The 23,571-nt window shown below is 43.7% G+C and overlaps 1 protein-coding gene across 2 annotated transcripts in view; it reads right to left on the reverse strand.

Annotated features, from left to right (window-relative positions):
- TGFBRAP1 (transforming growth factor beta receptor associated protein 1) overlaps window positions 1-23,059 on the reverse strand; it is a 68,504-nt gene extending 45,445 nt beyond the window's left edge. The window contains exons 1-3 of one of the 2 annotated variants that reach the window (XM_081264345.1): window positions 22,926-23,021; window positions 12,387-12,446; window positions 3,946-4,647 (exon numbers count right to left, since the gene is read on the reverse strand). In XM_081264345.1, the coding sequence (XP_081120471.1) occupies window positions 3,946-4,633 (688 nt within the window). In that variant the 5' untranslated portion in view covers window positions 4,634-4,647; window positions 12,387-12,446; window positions 22,926-23,021. Of the gene's footprint in view, window positions 1-3,945; window positions 4,648-12,386; window positions 12,447-22,925 lie in introns of both variants that reach the window. The other variant, XM_081264346.1, reaches the window with a different exon arrangement.
- Between the last annotated feature and the right edge of the window lie 512 nt (window positions 23,060-23,571).

Raw genomic sequence — 23,571 nt, forward strand, 5'->3', positions numbered from 1 at the left:
TATTCGAAACAAATATTTGAAACTTATATAGCAGATTAGTTATTTTAAATACACTAAAAATATATTTTTTCCCAAAAAAAAGAGGCTAGTGGATAATAGAGAATTTGGGGCTGGGAATGTGTGACTCAGTGGTACAGCCTGTGCTTAGCATGTGTGAGGTCCCAGGTTCAATCCCCAGCACTAAGGGAAAAAAAAAAGACATTAAACAAAAAAGAATAGATAAATCCCACCCAATGAAATGAAATTCATTGAAATTTTAAACATGAAAAATGCTTTACCTTACACATATAGGATATGCAAGTTGAAACAAGAGTGATGTGCCATTTCTCAGGTACCACTCTAGCAAAAACACAAAAGTGTGGACAATAGACTGTGGGCAAAGCTGGCAGGTAAACAGTTTACTGTCATACATTTCTGGGGATAATACCAAGCAAAATTCACATGTGGTTGCCCTTTGACTCAGCAATCCCACCTCTAAAGAGCTTTCCCCTAGATGAAAGAGGAGGAGGAGGAGAACAGCCACAACACAAAAAGGTTAAACAGCATAAGACTGGGAAAACCCCAGCCGTCCACCCACAGAACTGGTGGATGAACTATGGTACTGTCCCACAGCAGAGTAATACGCAGCTGTAAGAATGAAGAAGGGCTGGGGTTGGTCGTGCACACCGGCAGTCCTAGCTACCCAGGAGGCTGAGGCAGGAGAATCACCTGGGCCCAGAAATTCAAGGCCAACACAGTGAGATCCCATTAAAAAAAAATTAAAAATGAAAGAGGAATACTTCAGATTATGCTACAAAGCAACAGCCATAACGTAGATCACCATTTAGGAAAAAAAGAAGGAGATGAGATACAAATATTTACATATTTTTTTCATATGTTTTATTTAAAAATGAAAGAATAAGCCCTGAAAATGAAGGTTACCTCTTTGATTATACCCTGCTGCATCACTTGGATTGTAAATATTTATATAATAAAAAATAAACAAAACTAAAGCAATTTCTTAAGATCTGAAAGTAAAATAAAACAAATCAACCTAACTGTATGCCAGTTGGTGGCATAGCCACACACAGGGAACCACTCCAAGGACTTTAAACCCAGTAATTTTTGATTCTTAATATCCTAAGGACAAAAAGAACCACCAACAATCAGACTTTTTCCAGTAATTATGCTGTGGAAACAGCAGTGTTGGTACTGCTGCTCTATTCTGCATACTGTGGGGTAAATCAAAGGAATGATGTTGGGGTGGTTTCAACCTCTCCTTTCAAGTAGATGCCAACATACAGATGGACCGTCCCATCAACATGAGCTCGTGATGGAGGTCCCAGTGCTGTCCAGAAAAGGTCTAGAAATGATGGCCAACCAGCACTTTCAGCCCCCAGACCGTGGTGTGTAACAGCAGGGTTCCTTGGAGGAATGGCTGAAACCAGACCTGGGGCAGCAAATCAGGAGGTGAGCCCAGAACATTCCAGAAGATAAGAAAGCTATTAGATTTCTAGACTCCTGAGCATCAAAGGTGCTCAGGAGTACACCTGAACAAATGCACACCAAGCACCAATGGAACCAAGTGTATCACAAATGCTGAGGCCCGTGAGTTCATAACGATGCTTGTTAAAAAGGCATTTCTAGAAGTCAGAGGGACACCACATGGTCTCATCCTACCTTTTCATGCCAGTGCTTAGGGATAACCAAACAGTAGAGGAGGACAGACTTTGCTTCACAGAAGCATTCCTGAAACACGTGAAGGAGGAACGGATGAATATCTCCTAAGGACCCACTTGCAGAACAGAGGTCAGAGAGGCAAATAAACATCACAGGGATAAAATCACCCAAATCCAGGCACTGAGAAGCTGTGGTTGAAACCATCCAACTTCTTCAACCAAAAATTAAGTAAAAATACAAAGCAGGAGGGAAGAGAAAGAAAGAAAGAAAGAAAGAAAGAAAGAAAGAAAGAAAGAAAGAAAGAAAGAAACAAACAAACAAACAAACAAACTTGAGCTACCAACCAACTGCAATGTATGGGCCTTGGTTGGAACCAGTTCAAACAAACTGAAAAACACACCCATAAATACAAGATGGGTGAGGTGTGCCTGTGGGGACAGAAGCAAGATAGAAAATCTCTATATTTTCCTCTCAATTTTGCTGGGAAACTCAAACAGCTTTTAAAAATAAAGTCTATTTTTCTTTTCTTTTTTGAGGGGGAATACTGGGGAGTGAACTCAGGGGCACTCAGGCACTGAGCCACATTCCCAGCCCTATTTTGTATTTTATTGAGAGACAGGGTCGCACTGAGTTGCTTAGTCCCTCACCCTCACTGGGGCTGACTTTGAACTCGCAACCCTCCTGCCTAAGCTTCCTGTGTTGCTGGGATTACAGGTGTGCACCACCACGCCCGACTTAAGGTCTATTTTCTTAAAAGTAAAACTCAAGAAGAGATTTAACTAGTTCATGACCTAGATTTTAGTTAATATTAGAAAATATTTCAATCACTTTGAAATGACACATCCACACAAAAACTCTCGAAGGTTAAAACATTTGAGTGTAGAATGGATTCTCACCAGCACCCTGCAACATAAACATACACTAACTCTCACAGGAGTCACCCAGGACTAACAGAGCATACCAGAAGATACTACTTATGCTAATAGCTCTGTACTCAACCTTGAAATGCACTGCAGGGAACTGGAAAGGGCCACCTGAGAACAGCTAAAGTCCCTTTCAAAAAGTGACTAAAAACTTTTTGGTGGGATAAATTATAGGAAAAATAGAGAATATAGGAATACTAGAGAAAATTATGGGCATACGCTGGTCTGGGTCTCAGGTGTCCCCGAAGGCCCATATGCCAAGGCTTGGTCCCAAGGGTGGGGCAACTGGCAGAACCTCTGGGAGATGCAGTGGGAGGTCTTCAGGTCATTCCATGCATGCCCTTGAGGAGGACAGCGGGGCCTCGCCCCTTCCTCCTCTCCTTCACTTCCCGGCCGCCCAGGAGGTAACAGTTTGCTCTGCCACCTGCTCCTCACCATTGCCATCTGGAAACCCCACCAGGCGCCCAAAGCAGCAGGTCCACCTGATTGACCATGGGCCACAACCTCTAAAACTGTGAGCCGAAGTGACCCTTCCAAACACCCTCGTGAGCTGCCTCAACCTGTTTTCAGAACGAGGAGTAAAAACAACCACGTTACAGACCTACCCACTTGGGAAAAGCTAGAAGTTGTACAGGGTTTTATTTTTGTGGTTATTCACTTAAAATAATTTTCCCAGCAGAGTCATCTGCAAACTCCACTTGAATACAAAACAAAACCACCTTTGCCTACTTAACCCCACATGCACTTACTGATGGAATACAGGACATGTGTCATGTAGTTTTGCCCTGATCTGGCCAGAGTATTGAGGAACACTGGCAAACACTCTTGATGAGCACAGTCGTGCTGTGCTTACAGACCACTGGGTCCACAAGGGACTGCGTACATGACTCGTCCCATAGCGCATGATATCACCCAGCGGCATCATAGCCATCCTCGTTGATGTAAGCACACCCTGTGGTAACTGCACCATGAAGAAATCACCGAAATGTGCACTTCTTAGAACATATCCCTATCAGCAGAACATGCATGACTGTGTTAATTTTTCACAGTTAACACCTCTCCCCTGCTGGATGTGGTGTTGAATGCCTGTAATCCCAGCAGCTCAGGAGGCTGGGGCAGGAGGATCGCAAGTTCAAAGTCAGCCTCAGCAACTTAGTGAGGCCCTAAGCAACCCAGGGAGACCCTGTCTCTAAATAAAATACAAAAAGGGCTGGAGAGGTGGCTCAGAGGTTAAATGCCCTTGGATTTAATTCCTGGGACCAAAAAAATAAGGAAGTGAAACCTCTCTCCCACTACAGCGGACATTCGACGCCGCGGCAGGACAGAGGTGCTGTGGGTGGCAGCGCCCGAGCGCCCTCCTCACCCAGGCCGCCGGGGCCAGCCAGCAGGAACTCCTGTCTGCCTATCCTCTTCACGATGGGCCGCTTCTCCTCGCTGCAGTAGGGAAACAGGTCCTGGGAGAGGCCAGTGCTGTAGTTCAGGATGATGTACTGCGTGGTCAGAGCCAGGCACAAGAAGTGGCCGTCGACGGCCACGGCCAGAGGCTGCTCGGGCGTGGACACCTCCTTGACGATCTGCACGCGGTCCTCGTACACCAGGAACACCTGGATGGTCCTGCGTTTGACGGAGATGATGCACACTTCCACGCAGAACGGGTCCCCGCTCACGGGGTTCTCGTTCAAAGCCAACGCAGTGGCCCCTTTGATGCGGGCCCCCGAGGGGACGGGCTCCAGGTTCAGCATGTTGACCAGGGTGATGGAGTTGTCACACAGCACCAGCAGCCTGTTGAGGGCCGAGGCCGCCCGCAGCTCGTTCACGGGCTTCTTGAAGCCCAGGTGTCTGTGCAGCTGCTTGGTGGCAGTGAACGCGGCTGTCCCTGCGGGCAAAGCCTTCTCCTCCAGCAGGAAGTGATAGATGAAGCAGTCGTTGGTGCCCACGTAGAGGTTCCGGCCACAGCACTCCACGCATTCTATGTTGATGCGCTCCTTGTCACCCATCAGCAGCTCCCGCTCCACCGCAGAGACCAAGGTGAAGGCCTTGATGTTCATCATGTCTCCTGGTTGAGCTGTCGGAGGAGAAAGAGGAAAGGGTGACTTCAGAGGAACAAGAAGGCAGCAGAAACATTTTGGGTCGCCATCAAGACACACTGATTCCCCACATCATTTCAACCCAAGAAAATAGGTTGATGCTGTTAAAAAATGGAAAGAAAAGATTTTTTGCATGGCCTGTCCCTTCAGGCAACTGGGAGACCCAGCAAGGGGTGTACGCACGGTGCCTGTGATCACAGTGCTGTCCCCCTCATTCCAGCAGGGCTGAGAGTTACGTGGGGCTGCCTCCCCTCATTCCTGGGAGACACAGTCACCCATATGAACAAGAACATGGGCTCACCCACAGACAACATGACAGAGAGTTCTAAAAGAAGTAGAAATGATCCTTGTGGACCTTCCCCGAGCTTCTAGGGTTATTTTAATTTGCATTAAGAGAATGGTGGGACACTACTCCAGGAACCTGCCAGAAACGATGACCCATGCCTCCAATTCCTTGGTGCTCCTCCCAGGCCCTAATGCTGCATACGGCTCCAAACATGTCCGTGTCAGGTAGCGAAGATGTGCCTCCAATCCCCCGTCTAGCTGAGAAGAGAGACCACCCCACATGCTGCACTGGGCTTCCTATTCCTTCCTCTAAAGTGCAAGGCAGCAGAGCTCAGGTGGCCTCCCTTCACTTCTGGGTGGTGGGAGACAGCCTCAAGGGCACAGTCCCTGACACCCATGGGGGCAGCCTCAGCTGCTCTGGAGAGGACTGTGAAGACTGTGGGAGTTACAGGGACGGCTCACATCAGATGTCTGGCTCACATCAGAATGACTTCTCCACTACTTCAAGTTACTCAATTTAATCTTCAATTTAAACTCATGAGAGATTAAATTCCTTAATCCTCTGAGGCATCCCAGCAAAGGTTGGGAGGCCTGAGAAATATTCTGGAAGATGCACACATCGGGCAAGGGGAGGAATCAAATAACCTCTAAAATGCTTTTCAACTCAAAGACTTTACAGCGCCATAATTTCTTACACCTCACTTTCGCCAAGGCAACAACAGCTACCCATGAATGAGACTCCAGTTCCTTTCCCCGAGACAACAGAATCTCCAGAAGGGCCTAGGAATGAGGTTTGTTTGTGGACAAACCTCTTATCCCCTCCTATCACTTGAGCAGATTACTTGGTGCTGTGGTCTGAATGTTGGCACCTGCCCCCAACTCATGAGTTTGGACTTATTCTCTACTGCAGTGGCGGTGGTGGTGGGGGGGGGGCAACTGGGAATTTAGGTCCTGAGGGTGGAGGCCTCAGAAACAGGATCAGTGTCCTCATCAAAGAGGCCTGAGAGAGCTTATTTGTCCTTCCACCGGCTAGAAGTCACCATCTATGAAGAACAGGCCCTAACTAAGCACTGAATCTGCTAGGACCTTGATCTTGGACTTGCCAGTCTTCACAACTATGAACAATAGGTTTTTACTGTTTGCAAATGACCCAGTTTATAGCAGCACCAAGACACTTGACTTTTCCATCCTCAATTTCCTCATCTGTGAAATGAATATAAAAATAACAGCACCCACTTTGTAGGATTATTTGAGGACTGAGTAAAATCAGTTTGAGTAAAATGCTTAATTTCTGGCCCACTGCACCCTAAAATATTCCTGATCTCACCACAATTCCCTCCTGGTCTTGACCAGCTTCTACCCTTTTCTCAACCCCCAAGTCTGCTTCAGATGTTAATTTCCCTAGTTAGGTAACAAGAGAAGAAACAGTGCCGCATTCTGTCCTCAGGTATGGGTAACTTCTCTCCTCCAATGAACAAAAGACTAAGTCATAAACAAGAACACACGGACACGCAGCCCCCCCCCCCCAGCATCTTCACACTCATGGATGAGTGCTCATCTTCAGAGAGATGATGGGAAAGAGGCAGGAACTGTGCACAGAGGCTGTAAAGACACCACCCACAGAGAAGTCACCCTGTCCATCTGTCCCAGGGCTGCAGGATTTCCACAGCCACCCAGGGACAGCTGGGTGAAGAATACCTATAAGCTGCTACAAGTAATTCTGGCACAAACAACTCTTAAACATCACCGTCTATTTGTTACAACCAAATATAGTCACTAAAACCCACCTAGACAATATTTTTTCCATTTAAATGCTAATGAGCAAGACCCACATATTGAAATATAGGCTTGGAGACATATCAGTCAGTGAAAGCCAAATTAATACAGAATACTTCTTCCATCATTGGTTGATCAATCAGGGCTGTCTTTTAAAATGGCAGGATTCTGTCACTTAAAATATGAATTGTATCTCTCCCTTTGCAAAAAGAACAGGAAAACATGCTCCAGGCACCTATTATCAAATTCCTCTTATTTAACTTCCTAAAAGCAGATTGTCTATAATTCTAGCCTCTATCTTCTCTTAGCATGAGGGATCACCAGAACATTTTGCAATGAAGAATATTACGAAAAGAGCCAAACACCTTGCATTTTATCTAAGTACTGAGGCAGGCCATAAGGACAGAGAGGAAGAGGGACTTGTAAGAAAAACATGCGGCTTATTAAAAAGTCATAATTCTATGATATTAAAAAAGAAGTGCAATGTTGTCTCATTATCTGCTAACTACATTTATTCCAGTCTTGCCAAAGGTAAGTCTCCTAGCAGGGCTCTTTAAATAAAGGACCATACCTAGTGAGACCCTGTCTCAAAATAAAATTAACTAATTAATTAAAAGGCCTCAGATGTGGCTCAATGGTTAAACCCTCTGGGTTCAATCCCTAGTACCAAAAATAAAAAATTAAGGACTACTATAGTAATTAAATAGTAAGTTATAAAAATCAAAATTAGGTGGAGGTAAATGAAAGCTGACCACATCACTTAATAATGGTTTATTATTTTAAGCAGCAGGAAAATTCTCTCCATGATCTATTTACATGATCAATTTATGTAACTAAAATATGAATCATAAATAGATCAGGTTGAGACTACACTTCTCTATTGAATCCAACCCAATCAGAAGTTTCCATGTTTTAAAGTTTCCCTGAGGTACACAAATCATCCTTTACTGTGGGTTTCAAACTGATCTAACTTTTTGTTAGAACTGCACATTAAAAGCAAGATTGCAATTTAAAGAATAACATTTTCATGTTTTCTCCAAAATTTTCAAAATTTAGATCCAGTAAGAGAAAGACCCTGAAATGGTTTAGTACATTCACGGTGCATAATTTATGCAAGGGAAATATTACATATGCAATAAGTACCTTTAACTGTATAAGATAAAATAAAAAGTTATAAAATAATGTCTCATCTCCCAAACTTATTAAAGAAATAAGTCTAGAAAAATAATCAAATGATAGAAGAATATGCATTAAAAGCCACATTAATAGTATTAGCAAACATTTTCTATCAAGTTGAGAGTATGTATATTGTCCTTTTAAAGAAACCGCCACTAGTGATAATCTGAATTTAAATAAGTATCTCTGAAAATGCTTTTTCTGCAAATGTACACAGAAATATTTATCTTAGCACCTAGAGTTGTTTTTGTAAGAACCTGTTGCTCTTGGCATGTTCCCTTAGGCCCCTTAGGTCATCTACAACTATACTCCAAATGACAAGTCCATTCTTTCTGGCTATCCATAGGTTAGCCAGAACAAATTTCTTTCTTTCTTTCTTTCCTTCCCTTCCTTCCTTCCTTCCTTCCTTCCTTCCTTCCTTCCTTCCTTCCTTCCTATCTATTTACATAAGCTTCAATAAAAAAAAAACGTGCATGCTTTTCACTTGGAGGACTATTAAAATAGCTATGTATGCTGCTGGAGGCCCTGCCTTGTTTCATAGCACACAGCCAAAGCCAAGAGAGCTGATATGGAGGAGTTTGTGAGCAACGCAGAACACTGGCTATTTTCAGAAGTCATGGTCACGGATTGTCCTATGAAGTAAGCACTAGGTCTAGACGGTTCTCCAGGCTATTTCTTCCAAACACCTGGAATCACATAATTCGAATTCTACACAGTTTTCCTGAACATTAAAAAAAATGTAATATTTTTTAGTTGTAGATGGATACAATACCTTTATTTTATTTTTACATGGTACCAGGGATCGAACTCAGTGCCTCACACATGGAGGCAAGCACTGTACCACTGAGCCACAACCCTGGCCCCTAAAATTTTTTTTAATAAAAAAATAATTTCAAAAAGTGTTTTATGAAGCCAGAAAAAAAAGTGAAAGTTTGATATTCAAACCCAGGAAGGATAATGGGGAAAATACAGATCATTCTGACTCATGATTAAGCATGCCTAAATATTAGCACACTGTATCAACCAGTACATATTAAAAACATATAACATGTCCAAGTTGGATGCAACATTGATTTAAGGAAATAAAAGCCATTGGCTTTAATTTATTTGTATTTACAAATTTTAAAAGAAAGACATCATTATTTCAATAGACACAGAAAAGTATTAAAAAATTCAACATTCATTTACAATTTACAACAAAAATTTGTAGCATATTATCCTACTGTCTAAAGCAAACAAACCAAAAAACCTAACAGCAAAATCTCAGCATTATTCCCTTTAAAACAAGGAACAAGATGAGATGCCCAAGATTCTCCTTCACAGCCCTCAGAAGGAACAACACAACTGACACCCAAGCTCAGATTTCTACTCTCTGGAATTTGAGAGTAAATTTCTGCTACTTAAGGGATCCAGTTTGTGGTACCTCCTTACAGTATCGTGCAAACTAATACACCATCTTTACTCAACATCCTAAGAGCCTCTGCCAATACAATAAAGCATGAAAAAGAACAGTTACAAAGAATTGAATAGACATAGGACTATAATTATTCATGAATGACATTATTGTTCATATGGAAACACAAAAGAACCTATTAGAATTACTGACTTTAGAAATAATTTTCTTTGGGCTGGGGTTATGGCTCAGCAGTAGAGCGCTTGCCTAGCACATGCGAGGCCCTGGGTTCAATCCTCAGCACCACATGTAAATAAATAAAATAAAAGTATTGTGTCCAACTATAACAAAAAAACAATTTTTTTTTAAAAGTAATAATTTTCTTTTAAAAATAATCAACATACCAAAGCAATCTGCATTTCTAGACACAAAACAACAATTAGAAACTTTAATCTTAATAAAAAAGTAAAAACAAGGTATAAGAAAATGATTTAATAAAGATGTACAAGCTATTTATGGAGAAATATAAAATCTTGTTATCTGACATTAAGGAAGATTTAAATTGTAATCTCAGCAAGAATAACTTCTGCAGAAATTGATAAACTGGTTTGAAAAATTTAAAATGAATTTGAAAGGCCTAGAATAGCCAAAAGAATCTTGGAAATGAAGAACAAAACTGAAGGATACACACTAATGGATTTCAGAAATTGCTATAAAATTATAGTACGCAATTAAGACATAAGGCTAGACAACAGGTCAAGCTCCAGCCTGAGAGAAAGACTTGCAATGCACGAACCTGGAAAATGATTCATATCCAGGATATGTAAAACTCCTGCAGGCCAAAATATAAAAAGACAAACTTATTTTTCCAAGTGGGCCAAAGACTCAAACAGACAATTCACAAAAGAAGGTGTAGAAATGACCAAAGGAACATGAAAGAATGCACATCATCATCAGAGGCAGAGAAACTTAAGGAAACACTCCATAGCTCTTAGAATATGGCTACCCTTCAAAAGACTGATGGCAGCAACTGTGTGTGGGGACGAACAACACCTGGAATCTCACACTTGGTTGGAAGGAGTATAAAATAGCATTATCGCTTTGGAGAACTGATTGGCAGTTTTTTACAAAGTTAAATGCATTACCCCACTCGTGATGTTTCCACTTCTTTCAAGTATAGATCTGTGTCCATAAAATGACTTGTACAGATCTATGCACTGTGGGCTTATTCAATGATAGCCCCAAAACAGGAAATAACTCAGTTTTATCCATCTGTACCCATTTAATTGTGGCATAGTCATACAGTGGGATATTATTTAAAAATAAAAAGGAATAAACTAGTGACAAAGACAACAAATGGATGAATCTCAAAAAAAGTGGAAGAAACCACACACATACTGTATATCTTCACTTCTGTGAAGTAGGCGACACTAATATATGCTGACAGAAATCAGAAGTGCTTACTTTGGAAAGTACAGGGCAACTAAATGGAGAGGGACCACAGGAACCTGCTGGGGTGATACAAATAGTCTCTATATTGTTTGAGGTATTGATTATACAAGTGTATGGATTTGTCAAAATTCATTACCTGTGCACTCCTGTGTATTTTACCATATGCAAATTATATTGTATAATTTTAAAAAATTTTCCCCTAACTGATCCAGAGGAAAACTATGCCATTCCAATGCAAATTCTAATAGGACAGACATGTGTACATGTAACTCAACAAGCATATCCTAAAATTCAAAGGGCAGAGGCTTGGGGTGTACACAGAGCACTTGTCTAACATGAGTAAGGTCCTACGTTCGTTCCCCAGCACTGCAGAATCAATAAAATAAAATTCATGTGACAGAAAAGGCCTAAAAACAAAAGATATCTCTGAAAAAGATAAGGTCAGGGGACCTGATTCAATAGGTAGAATATAATATAAAGCTTCAGTAACTAAAATAATACAGTTACAAGGTTTAACCAAGAGAACATTTCTGGGTTCACATATGGAAACTGTACATATATGGAAACTTGAATTGTTTGTTGAATATGGTTATTGTATGCATATTCAATAAACAAAAGATTCAAGAAAAAATTTTTAGAAACTGAATTTATACTTTATAGCATACATCAAAATGATTCCAGATGATTAAGATTCCTAAGTATTTTTTTTTTTTTATTTTCACGTCAGACGGGTAATGTGCCGATGTCGTAACAAGGTTTAGAGGGAGGCACATCTCACACAAGAGCGTGAACACCCAATCATCACGCTTATGAACCGAAGGATCGGAAGATTCCTAAGTATTAAGGCATAATTTTTAAAACTTTGAGAATAAAAATATGTTCATGATCTTAGGGTAGGAGAGAATTTTTTAAATGAAGATTTTTTTGAAAGTACAAACTCTAAGGAGGGAAAAAAGGATAAATTCATCCACGATAAAGTGTTAAAACTTGTGTTATTCAAAAGTCACCACTGGGGCTAGGGATGGAGCTCAGAGGTAAAGCACTCACTCAGCATGTACAAGGCCTTGGGTTGCATTCCCAGCACTACAAAAAAAAAGAAGACTCCATAAAAGAGAAAAGACAAAATGGGAAAAAATTAGACACCAACATCACACGTCTGACCAAAGCCATCTGGATGACACAGGGAACTCCTAATGTAAGAATTATAACAGAGGAATCAGCAAAAGGCACAAGCAGGACTTTCACTGAAGAAGTCAGATGAAGATCTAACTCATCAACACGATAAAATAATTCAACCCGATCAGTCACCTGGAATTTCAAATTAAAACTACATGAGAGTTCATTATGTACCCATTAAATTGACAGCGGTTGAAGGTATTTACAAGAACAAGGAATGAGAAAACCCTGCATGCTGGCAGAAACCATTTTGGCCCATCTAAGAAGCCCTTGACGTGGCTGAGAGAGCGCTGGGTTCTACTTCTAGGTGTAGGTCTGTGGGACTTCTGTTCACCAAGACATGAGCAAGAAAGCTTCCAACAATCTGATTTGAGATAAGGGCACACTGGAAACACCCCAGGCTCCCTCCACAGGTTGGAATGGCGCACAGCAGCAGGAGAATGAACAAGGGCTCCTTACAAGGACGGATCCTACTGGCATCTCACAGGAACCGGGAACACAGATCCAGGGAGGAGGGCCCTGGGAATGGGCAGAGGATAGATTTTTTTAAAAAAAGTTATCAGTAATATTTTGTTTCTTAAACTGATGGCTGCTTTTATTATTATTCTCTATGTCTTATCCAGAATACAAACATCCTTTTATGTGTATTAAATATTAGTGCTTAAATATACATATTTATATATGAAATATTCATTTTCCCAAACTATCCTTCTCTGAAAATAGAAAAATGGATCACAAACTGCCTGTTCCTTGTTGAAAATTCATTTCAGGGAAGCATACTTATTATATGCATAGGTGATTTACTTGTAATTTTTTAGTTCATCTAAATTGAATAGTTTATACTACATCTATATTTAATGGTCATTTCTCAGATTACCAAAGTCCAAACTGGAGAATCTCACTGATCATAAGCATTGATAGAAGAATAGATTATTAGCTCCTGTAATCTCAGCAGCTCAGGAGACTGAGGCAAGAGGATCTTGAGTTCAAAGCCAGCCTCAGTAACGCGGAGGCACTAAGCAACTCGGTGAGACCTTGTCTCTAAATAAAATGCAAAATAGGGCTGGGGATGCGGCTCAGGAACCCAGTGCCCGAGTCCAATTTCTGGTACCCCCCCCCCAAATACGAGTAGATTATTAGAAGATATAGGACAAGACTGGAGATCACTCAGGGCAGCAAATGCCTTGCCTTGGGTGTGCCTGTGCCTTCCCGGGGTGGCAGCTTGTCCAAGGCCAGCTTCCTGCCTCCTACACCTCTCCCCACTTCCCTCCGGCTCTCAGGGCCATCCAAGAATCTACACACTTCCTTTTTCCACTAGTTGAAAGTTTAACAAACTGCCTCAATCCCCTTTTTGTACTAAATCTCACCAAGGTCAGGCCTTGTTAAAAAAAAAAAAAAGTCACAGCAAACATCAGACATGGAATCAGAGCTTTTAAAAAAGCGTATAGGTTACCTAGATGCAGAGGCTTACAGATCCAAAAGTACAAGATTCTAATTTATGTGCACATATGTACCTACACACACACATACACACAAACTTCTGACCTGGGACAGGCATAAATATTTTGCTCTAAGAGTGCTAAGGCAAAGTGGCATTTATTAAGAAATCTTTACCAGTAATTACCCTTGAGTCAGAGAATGGCACTCTATTATCTGCTGTTATTACAGAAGGGGCACATAATAGAAGAATCACTTGTACGATGGCCTGGCATTCTATGGATCTACAAAAAAGCCTCATTCCTAAATGAAACCAGCTCTTCAGAGCCCTAGGCAGCCACATGTACACCAGAACTTCATCGTGTTGGGGAGGGAGGAAGGCCCAACACTCTGTAGCCACAGGCATTTTCTATAACAAGCTAAAAATTAATTCTTCTGCATTTTAAAAAGGACACTCTACCTAAAGTTAGATTTGCTATTTTCTCATTTTACAGCAAGTTTTCCTGACTTGTTTTTAGTTTATGAGAATCTACCATAAGTGAACATCACGTCACTACCTAAAACATCACATCACTGCCCTCTTTAAAATGTTTTTTGGGAAAAACAACCAAAATAATCCTTTGGAAGGGAATCCACTGACTAAAATATAAACTGCAGATTTGGCATAATATGTGAAACCCTTAAAACCCTAACCCTGGTTAACCTTTCTTTACTTAGAAAAGTTATAGACAGCTATAATTCTTATTATATTCTCATTGTTATAATATTCTATGTTATTCTATAATAATTCTTATTATTCCATAACTTGAGGAACTACTTGTGATTTTGAACTGTAGCCATTACCTTCTGTTCAAAGAAACCTCCCAGGATCCCCAATTCACACTGCAAAAGGGATCCTGAGTTAAGACTAGTCTCTGGACACCTTTCCAAGAAATTAAAACTAGCCAGAAAATGGTTACCATCTACTTCAGTGCTAAGGTCCACTGAACGTAATACCCCTAAATGAAACATGGCCTTGTCCAGGTCTCATCTGCCCACAGGGTCACAGGTGTATACGGAGAGTTGTGACATGTGTGAGGTCAAGGCAGAACTCAGAAGTGGCGTGTGGAGGACAGGGGACACCTTCCACTGACTGCCTGCGTGGGGATTCAGGCAACAGGCATGAATACCGTTCATCTTCTGTCAGTCTGAGGTTTTCCTATAAATACAATGACTTTTTAAAAGCTTCTATTTATGTCATCTTAATTAGGGGATTTCTTCTTATAACAAAAACATTTCCTTAAGCAATCTCTCAATTAGCTTGAGTAAAGCAGGTTAGAAACCATAGAAACCAATACCTGTTACAAGAGAGTGTCCTGGAGAAAACAATATGTCATACCTTGGTTCTAAAACTCAGGAGGGAATCAGTGGAGACTGCTGGAGTCCTAACAGCTTGTAAAAGGGCTGAAGGAGAAGTCAGAGCGTGGCCAGCTCCATCAGCGGTTCACAGCCCATGTCGGGAGGTTATAACATTAGGGCCACTTGATCAGGAGAGAAACTGCAAGAGCAGAAGCAGCAGCTAAAAGCAAAACATCCTGAGGAGAAAAGTCCCCAAAGGGGGCAATCTGCAGAGAGGCCTTTGCCCAGCATCCTGGGTTGTTTTAGACCAATCCCAAGATGATGAAGGGAACCAGAAGCATATGCAGGAGCCAAGCTCCTCAGATCTCAGAGTGATGCCTGGATTGGGAGAGCCCAGAAATGCCAAGGGACAGCCTGGCTCAGGTCACCTGGCAAAAGCAGAAATGATGTGGGCAGTTATGAAGGCCGAACAGTCTCGCAGTCAGACTCTGCATTTGCCACCCCATGGGACTCAGCAGAGCCTGACCCTCCAACTGTCCTCCCTGGGCATCCTCCCTCCTGTCCTGGCCATAGCATGGATGGGGACGCTGGTGTGGGTATGACTGCAGATAGTTTTCTCTTTGCTTTTGGCCTGGAAACTTCTACTTCTTCTTTAATTCTAATTTGTTATATATATGGCAGCAGAATGTATTACAATTCATATTACACATATAGAGCATGTCTTTTCATATCTCTGGTTATATACAAAGTACATTCACACCATTCGTGTCTTCATACATGTACTTTGAGTAATGATGTCCATCTCATTCCACCATCTTTTTTACCCCCATACCCCCTCCTGGAAACTTCTATTTCTTATGCTATTAGTGGGACTTGAAAAAAAAGCAATACCCCAAAGTGTGGTGCTTTCGTGTTCTGACAGGGAGACAATGAGGAAGAGCGGGCAGATGCAGGCAAAGGTTTTCTCCTTATCTATCTAAAGAAGGATCTAGAAAAAGAGACTAAAGATCAACACAGAACCTACAGGTTAAGTCCCTCTTATCTGAAATGCTTGAAACTAGAAGTATTTCAGATCTCAGAAGGTATCAGATTTTGGAAGATTTATATATACATAATGAGATGTCTTGGACAGGACCCAGGTCTAAACAGAACTTCATTAATGTTTCATATACATTTCATACACACAGCCTTAAGGCAATTTTATACTACAATTTTGGTGCTAGAGTTCTGACTGTAATTAATAACATAAGATCTTGTATGGAATTTCCCATTTGTGGGACCACATCAATATTTTAAAAGTTCTGGATTTTAGATAAGAGATGTTCAAAATGGTACCACAACTTTTCTGAGGGCTATTACTTTAGAGGTTTATTTACATGAAAAACTTTATTCATCATGTATTTCCCTCCTCACCCTCCTGAAACTTGTGTGGCCCTCACTACTAAGGAATCTCTTGCCCTTATTCTTTTCTGTGGCTCAGGATACCACAGAAGCTTCAATCATCAGTTCCTTCTTTAAAAATCTCATATATTTTTGTGGCTTTTGCACATATGCAAAGTAACAAATTTGTGTGCCTTTTCTCCTGTTACTCTGTCTACTGTCAGTTAATTCCAGAGATGCTCATTATGGAACCTTCAAAGAGCACAGGGAAGGTTTTAACCCTCTCACACTATGCTGCTGACTGAATAAAGAGCCGAATCACAGCCTTGAAATTCTGTTTTGGTGGGGAAGAGGGAAACCTTGCTAACAAAAACCTCCACTGCCAGCTATATTCAGATGCATCTCTGTGCTAACCCAGGAAAATAAAATGTTAATAGAAATCCTCTACTAACAAACCAATACCTACCTCCAGTTCCTTGGGGAATTCTTCACAGTATGTAGAAATAACTCACTTACTCATGTCTTTATGTTTGTTTACAGTGCGGCTGATTGAATCGAACAGGCCCACTACCTCTGACCTACAGCCCCCAGCCCCAATAACACATTTAATACACTTATAAATAACATTTAATACAACCACATAAGCATCTCAAAACTTTTGAGTTGCACCTAAAAGATACATTTCAGTGGCTTTATGGGTTTGTCCCCTCTCTTAGGAGATAAACTGACTTATCAATGATCACTGTAATGGACATCATCTCGAGATTAGGAAAAATGTGAATCATCTCAGTGACTGCTCTCAAGTCAGATGCAGTTTGGTAGGACTTCAAGGCTCAATGGCCACACGGGATTATTTTTTCATGATAGGATGGCATGAAATTGTGTTTTGTTAAGCCACAGTTGGCTTCAGGTTGGGGAAGGGAGGGTCTTGGCTAAGTCCTCCAGATGCTCTCACAGGGTAATGAGGGCACTGGAGCACGTGGCAACTAGAGAGAGGTGGGGGAGGCAAGAGGACAGGATTCCCATGGCTTACCAGGGCAGAGGGAAGGAGAACTGCTCACTGGGTAGTGACCTTGAGGACAGCAGAGCCACCAGGAACCCCAGAACTTTATCTGAGAAGCTCCCACTGCTTGAGGGGGAGACACACGATGCACCCCAGCATGAAATTAAAATGTAATCGCAGCATGTCACCTCTGTGTGTTCTTTCCAAAAATACCCGGCCTCAACCTAATCATGAGAAAACACCAGACACGCCCCAACCCAGGGCCATTCTGCAGAGTCCCTGACACCCTTCAAGAGTGCTGAGGTCATGGAAAAGACAGGAAAGCAGACCAAGGAACACATGCCGCCAGATGCGCTGGGCTAAACTGGGTCAGGAAAAGGATCCTGGAATGCTGGGATGGGAAAAAGCCACTTGAAATCTGACTACAGTGTGCAGTTTGGTTAATAGTGTTGTTCCGATACAAATATATTCATTGGGATCAAAGCAGGGTGGGGCCGCCTGGGAATCTCTTCTCCAGCAGGAAAGGGGCTGATCAGGAGATCTGGGTCTCAGTCACCATGAAGAATGAGATGAAACAGTGTCCACTGGAAGACTCCCTAATGTCCCTGGGGAGCTACTGCAGTGATGGTACGATTTGTTTTATTGAATCATTTCGGGAGGAGACTTGTCTCCAGTGTAGTGTCCTAGCTTAATATTCTACATATGAATGGCAAGCTTGCATTTCAAAGAGGAGAATTTGGAAGCCAGGCATTGGTGGAGCCCTCCTGTAGTCCCAGGTACTTGAGAGGCTGAGGCAGGAGGATCATTTGAGCTCAGGAGTTCAAGACCAGCCTTGGCAATGTAGTGACACCTTGTCTCAAAGATAGATAGATAGATAGTTAGATAGATAGATAGATAGATAGATAGATAGGAGAGTCTGGGACTTTGGCTGATTTGAAATATCCTCTGTGGAGGGGCTCCAAATGGATTGGGGTAAATGGCAGCTGACTCTTGCTGGGGACAGAAGTGGTGAGACCATGAGCTTTGGGAGCAGAAGTCCTGACAGAGAGCACTGGGGCTGGGAAGAGTGAGCCCTCTGTGAGGGTCAAGGTCTCACAGCTCAATGGGGCCACCCCAGTGATAAGCCATAGTAAATCAAAGGCATAGGGCACGGTGACATTCCCAGTATTAACTGGGAATGCTGACTTCTGGTTGTGGCTTGGCCATTTCCTTATGATCTTGGGTCAGTCACTGCCTCCTCTGTGAACAGGAACTTAGACTTGGCTGTAGGCTTCCCCAATCTATTATTTAGCTGCTCTGGGCCAGGAGGGAAGAAATGGCAGTGCAGAAGGGTTGACTAACCATGGCTGGTAGGTGGAGAGATGGGATGCCAATCTAAGCAACTTGACTCCAGGCATGTGCCCTTAACCAGCTGCCACACTGCCTCCCCGGACAAAGTCAGCTCCAAGGCTGGATGGCACCAGCTGCCTATAGCCCTGACATTGCGACTGCTCTTTGTGACAGCCCCTGGGGTCTGGGTTTGGTAGGCTACTGAGCCTTCTTTTCTTCCTTACAACGACTCTGTGAAATAGACACTACTAGGAGAGATGGTGATGTTAAGTAGCCTGCTCAAGGTGCAAGCTGAAAGGTGGTGACACAGGGACTTTCCCCACTCGTTTCTGACTCCAAGGCCATGTCCTTCCTGCTGTATTGATGGAGGGTAGGCAGTATGATCTCAGACCTTCTCTTAGCACTCAGTCCCTCCTGCAACATCTCTATGCAAAAGGCCACCAGGGTCCTTAAAGGTAACTGACTGTCCTGCTGCAGCTCATCCTGAGGGGATCCTGGTAATCAGCAGAGGACTCGCTTCCCGTTGTGGGTCTAGAAGACGATTCCCATGATTCTATCTGCTCAGATACAGAACAACATGTTTACACGTTTCCTACCAAACCAGGAGACTCGTCTATGTCACATAAATTGTTTTTACTGAATGGTACCCCAGGCTGGCCGTGTGCTCTCTAAGTACCCATAGCCGTCTGTTTATGACTCAATCATGAAATTTGCTAGGAGTCAGCAACAAATTCACTGATTTGTACCAAGGGCAAATTTCCCCCGTTTTGAAAATTAAGAAGAAAGCAAAGGATTAGTCACAACAAAATGGGCCTGTTTCAGTGACCTAAAGGAGCTCAAAAGAAAGAAAGAGACACAGCTAAGCTCTGATTTGTCATCTTGATGATGTTGTCCTGCTGTATACCTATATGTAACTATTCACAGTTGATGTCCTTTTGCCTGGGCAATAATAATCAAGCCCTCTTATCTGTGGGTCCACATCTGTGCATTCAACCAACTGCAGATTGAAAATATTTGGAAAAAAAATTTTGTATAGACTTTTTTGGGCTATTATTACCTAAATAATACATAGAACAACTAATTGACAGCATTTATGTTGCATTAGGTATTATAAATAATCCATAGATGATTTAAAGTATAAAGGAGGGTGTGCATAGGTTATATGCAAATACTACATCATTTTGTATAAGGGACTTAGCCTCTGAGGATTTTAGTATCTATACATATATATGCACACCATATACACATACCATATGTGGTATGTACACACCATATGTGTATGGTGTGTGTACATGTATGCATATTATATATGTATATAGATATATATGTACATCATATAGAATAAGAGTATCATTAACAGTTACAACTTGTGCTAGTCAACTGTCCGTTGCTGTGACAATGTACCTGAGAAAATCAACTTAAAAGGAGGAAAAGATTTGTTTTGGCTCATGGTGTCAGAGGTTTCAGTGTGTGGTTGCTTGACTCCCTTGTTCTGGGGCCTGCGGCAAGGCAGGGAGTGTTCTCACGGCAGCCACGGAGCAAGAGAGAGGTAGAGGCTGGGGTCCCAATGCCTCCTTCAAAGCCACATCCCCCATGAGATCATCGGGAAATGACATCATTTCTTTCCACTGGGTTTTACCACCCCCAACAGTGCTACTGGCTGGTGATCAAACCTTTAGCATATGGCCCTTGGGTAGATTTAAGACCCAAACCATAACACAACTGAAAAAGGGAATTGGGGAGGGGAGGGGGGAAATGAGAAAGGAGTAGAATGGGAATAGGGCTTTCTAAGGCATTTACTTGATAACAACTTCTTCAACAGAAAACTTTTCAACAATAATGAAAAATTATCACTTGCCTATGGGATGTAGGCAGTTGTCCTCGTTGACAAACATTACTTTTCTTGAATCTTTAAAGATTCAACAGCAGCTACTTGACTATGAGAAAAATATTTTGATCTCAAATCATCAGTATGGGCTGGGGATGTGGCTCAAGCGGTAGCGCGCTCGCCTGGCATGCGTGCGGCCCGGGTTCGATCCTCAGCACCACATACCAACAAAGATGTTGTGTCCGCCGAGAACTAAAAAAAAATATTAAAAAATTCTCTCTCTCTCTCTCTCTCTCTCTCTCTCTCTCTCTCTCTCCTCTCTCACAATCTAAAAAAAAATTTAAAAAAATCATCAGTATGATTTCTGAATACATTTTGCAGGAAGCATTCAATCTTTTTATTTAGGGTAGCCTCGAATTAAGGTGTTACTTCTACATTTAGTATATATATATAAAACTTTCATATATATATATATATATATATATATATATATATATATATATATATATAAAAAATAACCGGGTCAGGTTTGCCACTGAGACGACAAGTTCTAAAGTATGAGCCAAATTATTCAGCAGAATCCAAACACCTGGCTACCACAAATGATTACTTTAATGTATTTCTAATGAGGACTGGATTCTGACCAAGATGAAGACACTCAACCCATTAAGCAAAATTTCCTCGAGTTTTCTTAAAGGATCACAAATTTTTAATATTAGCATGAAAGAATAAGGCACAATAACTTCCTTCTCTCTCTCTCTCTCTCCTCTCTCTCTCTCTCTCTTTTAGTGAACAGAAATGCTAGTTGTATATCAACCCTAGAAAATACAGCACTTTCAAGACAGTGAGTCTATGCTTTTTAAAACTCCTCACTTGGAGCTGTCTAAAGGAGGAACAGACCCCATTCAAATACCTTTCTCTGAAAGGTTTAGGACAAGGTTGGTTCTGCTTTGGGAGCCTGCAGCGGTGAACAGCTCTGTCCCCAACTCTACGACAGATGTGAGTGAAGGAAGTCAGGACTGTTACCATGCTTCTTATCCAAGTGAATTTGAAATGCATGTCTTGATGTGTACAGCAAATTGGAACTCAGAATTCACAATGGGTCTAACTCCAGAATAAAGCAGTCATTGGGTTAATAACTACTCATAGCATAAAACCATAGATTTTCAGAACTGACAGAGATATGGCCCTACACTCTCATTTATATTTATTAACAGTGATTTATTGTGCATTTATTAAGTGCCAGGCCCTGTGTCAGGTGCTTTTCATGCACACTTTCCTATTGGACTCCATGCACCTTTTGTAATAGTAACCCTATTGAGTTGAGGAAATCAAAATGTGCAGCAAATTGCCCAAGGGCCACAGCTGGGAATTGAACCCACAGCCTACACTCATCACGGCTATGGCCTTCAGACCATGCCATAGATGAAATGGGGCCTGGGAAAGGCTGGCTGTGAACAGGTTCCAGGGGGTTCCATTCGTATCCTAGGCTGTCTTTTGTTACACACCAAAGAGGCTGCTGCTACAACTGTGGAGGTTGCTTGCCTGGCAGAAATAGAAGGAAAAAGAAAAGGAAGCAGCTGGCCAAATGCTCCTTCCTATCTGCCCATGGAGCTGGAGTATGCAGTTATCTACCAGCTCTGCTGACTAAAAAAGAGAAGTATGTCCACCACAACGACAGAGTAGCGGGCACCATGCAGCCAACCAGTTCATGCTGCATCAGGATCCTCCCTGCACACCTTCTCAGTGCCTTAACTTATCACCAACCACAATCACACCCAATTCTGCCTTCCTTCCGGTCGAACCAGGTGGCTACCCAGGGCATCAGTGATTGAACCCCACTAAGACCACAGCGCCCAATGTGGTCTCTTTGCCTGTGGGAAGCCCATTTCCAGCAGGTCTAGGAAGGGTCCCAGAGCGGCCTGGGAGAGAGGCTTCTTGAAGCAGAAACTACAGTGGGAGCAGAAAACTGGACTGGCTCAGTCTTTCAAGTCAACCCATGTAACATACAGAGGCAAGCCACCAACTCCCACCTGTCCCTCTGGAAGGCACTGGAAAGAGAAAATCCCATAGGGTGCACCTTCCAGCCCTCAATCTGATGACAAAGACAGGGATCAGGAACCCCACGAGAGGCCTCTTTCTCTGCTCAACATGCCCCCGCCTAATCTCCCAGTTCAGGACAACAATTCAGGCCCTGTGACCCCAAACTTTAGCTCTCAGATGTAAGGGGGTCAGGGAAACTTCAATCACAGCGTTCAAACCATTCAGATCAGGGGTGGAGGCTCCAGAGGCACAGGGGGACAGTCCTTCCAGATCCCTGTGCCCAGAAACACAAGTCAAGGACGAGGTGCACCGGATCTTTCTCCACCTTCTACACACACACACACACACACACACACACACACGCGCTGACCCCGCACTCTTGCACACCCGTCCCATCCCACAAACACGGGAACATCCACTGGCTCCCCCAGCGAGCACGCCGGACCCCCAAACTGGACACCGGGCTCCAACCCGCACCTGCACACCTGCTCTACCCTGAGACCCTCGCTCCGCGTCCCCAGCGTTCCTGTCCCACTACACCTGCCCGAGCCGAGCGCGCTCGCAGCGCTCACCCTCCAGCGCGCCCCACGGCCCCGGCGGCCCGCGCAGCCCAGCGCCCGCCGCCGCCCTCCGCGCTCACCGAGGCCCGCGCCCGCCGTCCGCGCCGCCCCCGGCCTGGGGCCCGCCGCCCGCTCCGGCCCGCGGCTCCAGGGCTGCTCGGCCCCGCCGCCGCCGCTTCCCGTCACGTGGGCCGGCCGCCCGGCGCCGCGGAGGGCGGGAGCTCGCGGTGCCCGCGCCCGGCCGCCTGCGGGCCCGCCAGGCGCTCCCGGCCCAGGCCGCGGCCCCCGGCCCCAGCCACCACGGCTCCCGCCCGGCGCGGCGACCCGGGCCCGGCGACGCGCAGTCCGCACCGGCCCTGGCTGCGCGGCCGGAGGAGTCGCTTCTCCTCCCCCACCGGCGCGGGCAGCTCGCGGCCAACACCCGCCCGGCCCCGCCGCTCGCCACCGTCCACAGCAGAGCGGCGCCGGGCTGGGCGGACGCGCTCGGGATGTACCTGCGCGCGGGTGGACGGCTGGGTGGCGGGCCCCCGGGAATCGCCTCACCCGCCGCCGCCGAGAGCAGGCCGGGGGCCGACTCGCAGGCGGCCGCCCGCTGGGCTGAAGGGCGCTGCTGGGCTCCGCCACCGGTCCCCAGGCCCTCCCCTGCCCTGGCCCGGGGCCGAGGGAATTGTCTGGGAGGAGTAGGCTGGAGTGATATTCTTACTTATGGGAATTTAAAGAGGGAGT

Source organism: Spermophilus citellus (genome assembly GCF_964194105.1).
Source record: "Spermophilus citellus genome assembly, chromosome: 13".
NCBI classification, from domain to species: domain Eukaryota; kingdom Metazoa; phylum Chordata; class Mammalia; order Rodentia; family Sciuridae; genus Spermophilus; species Spermophilus citellus.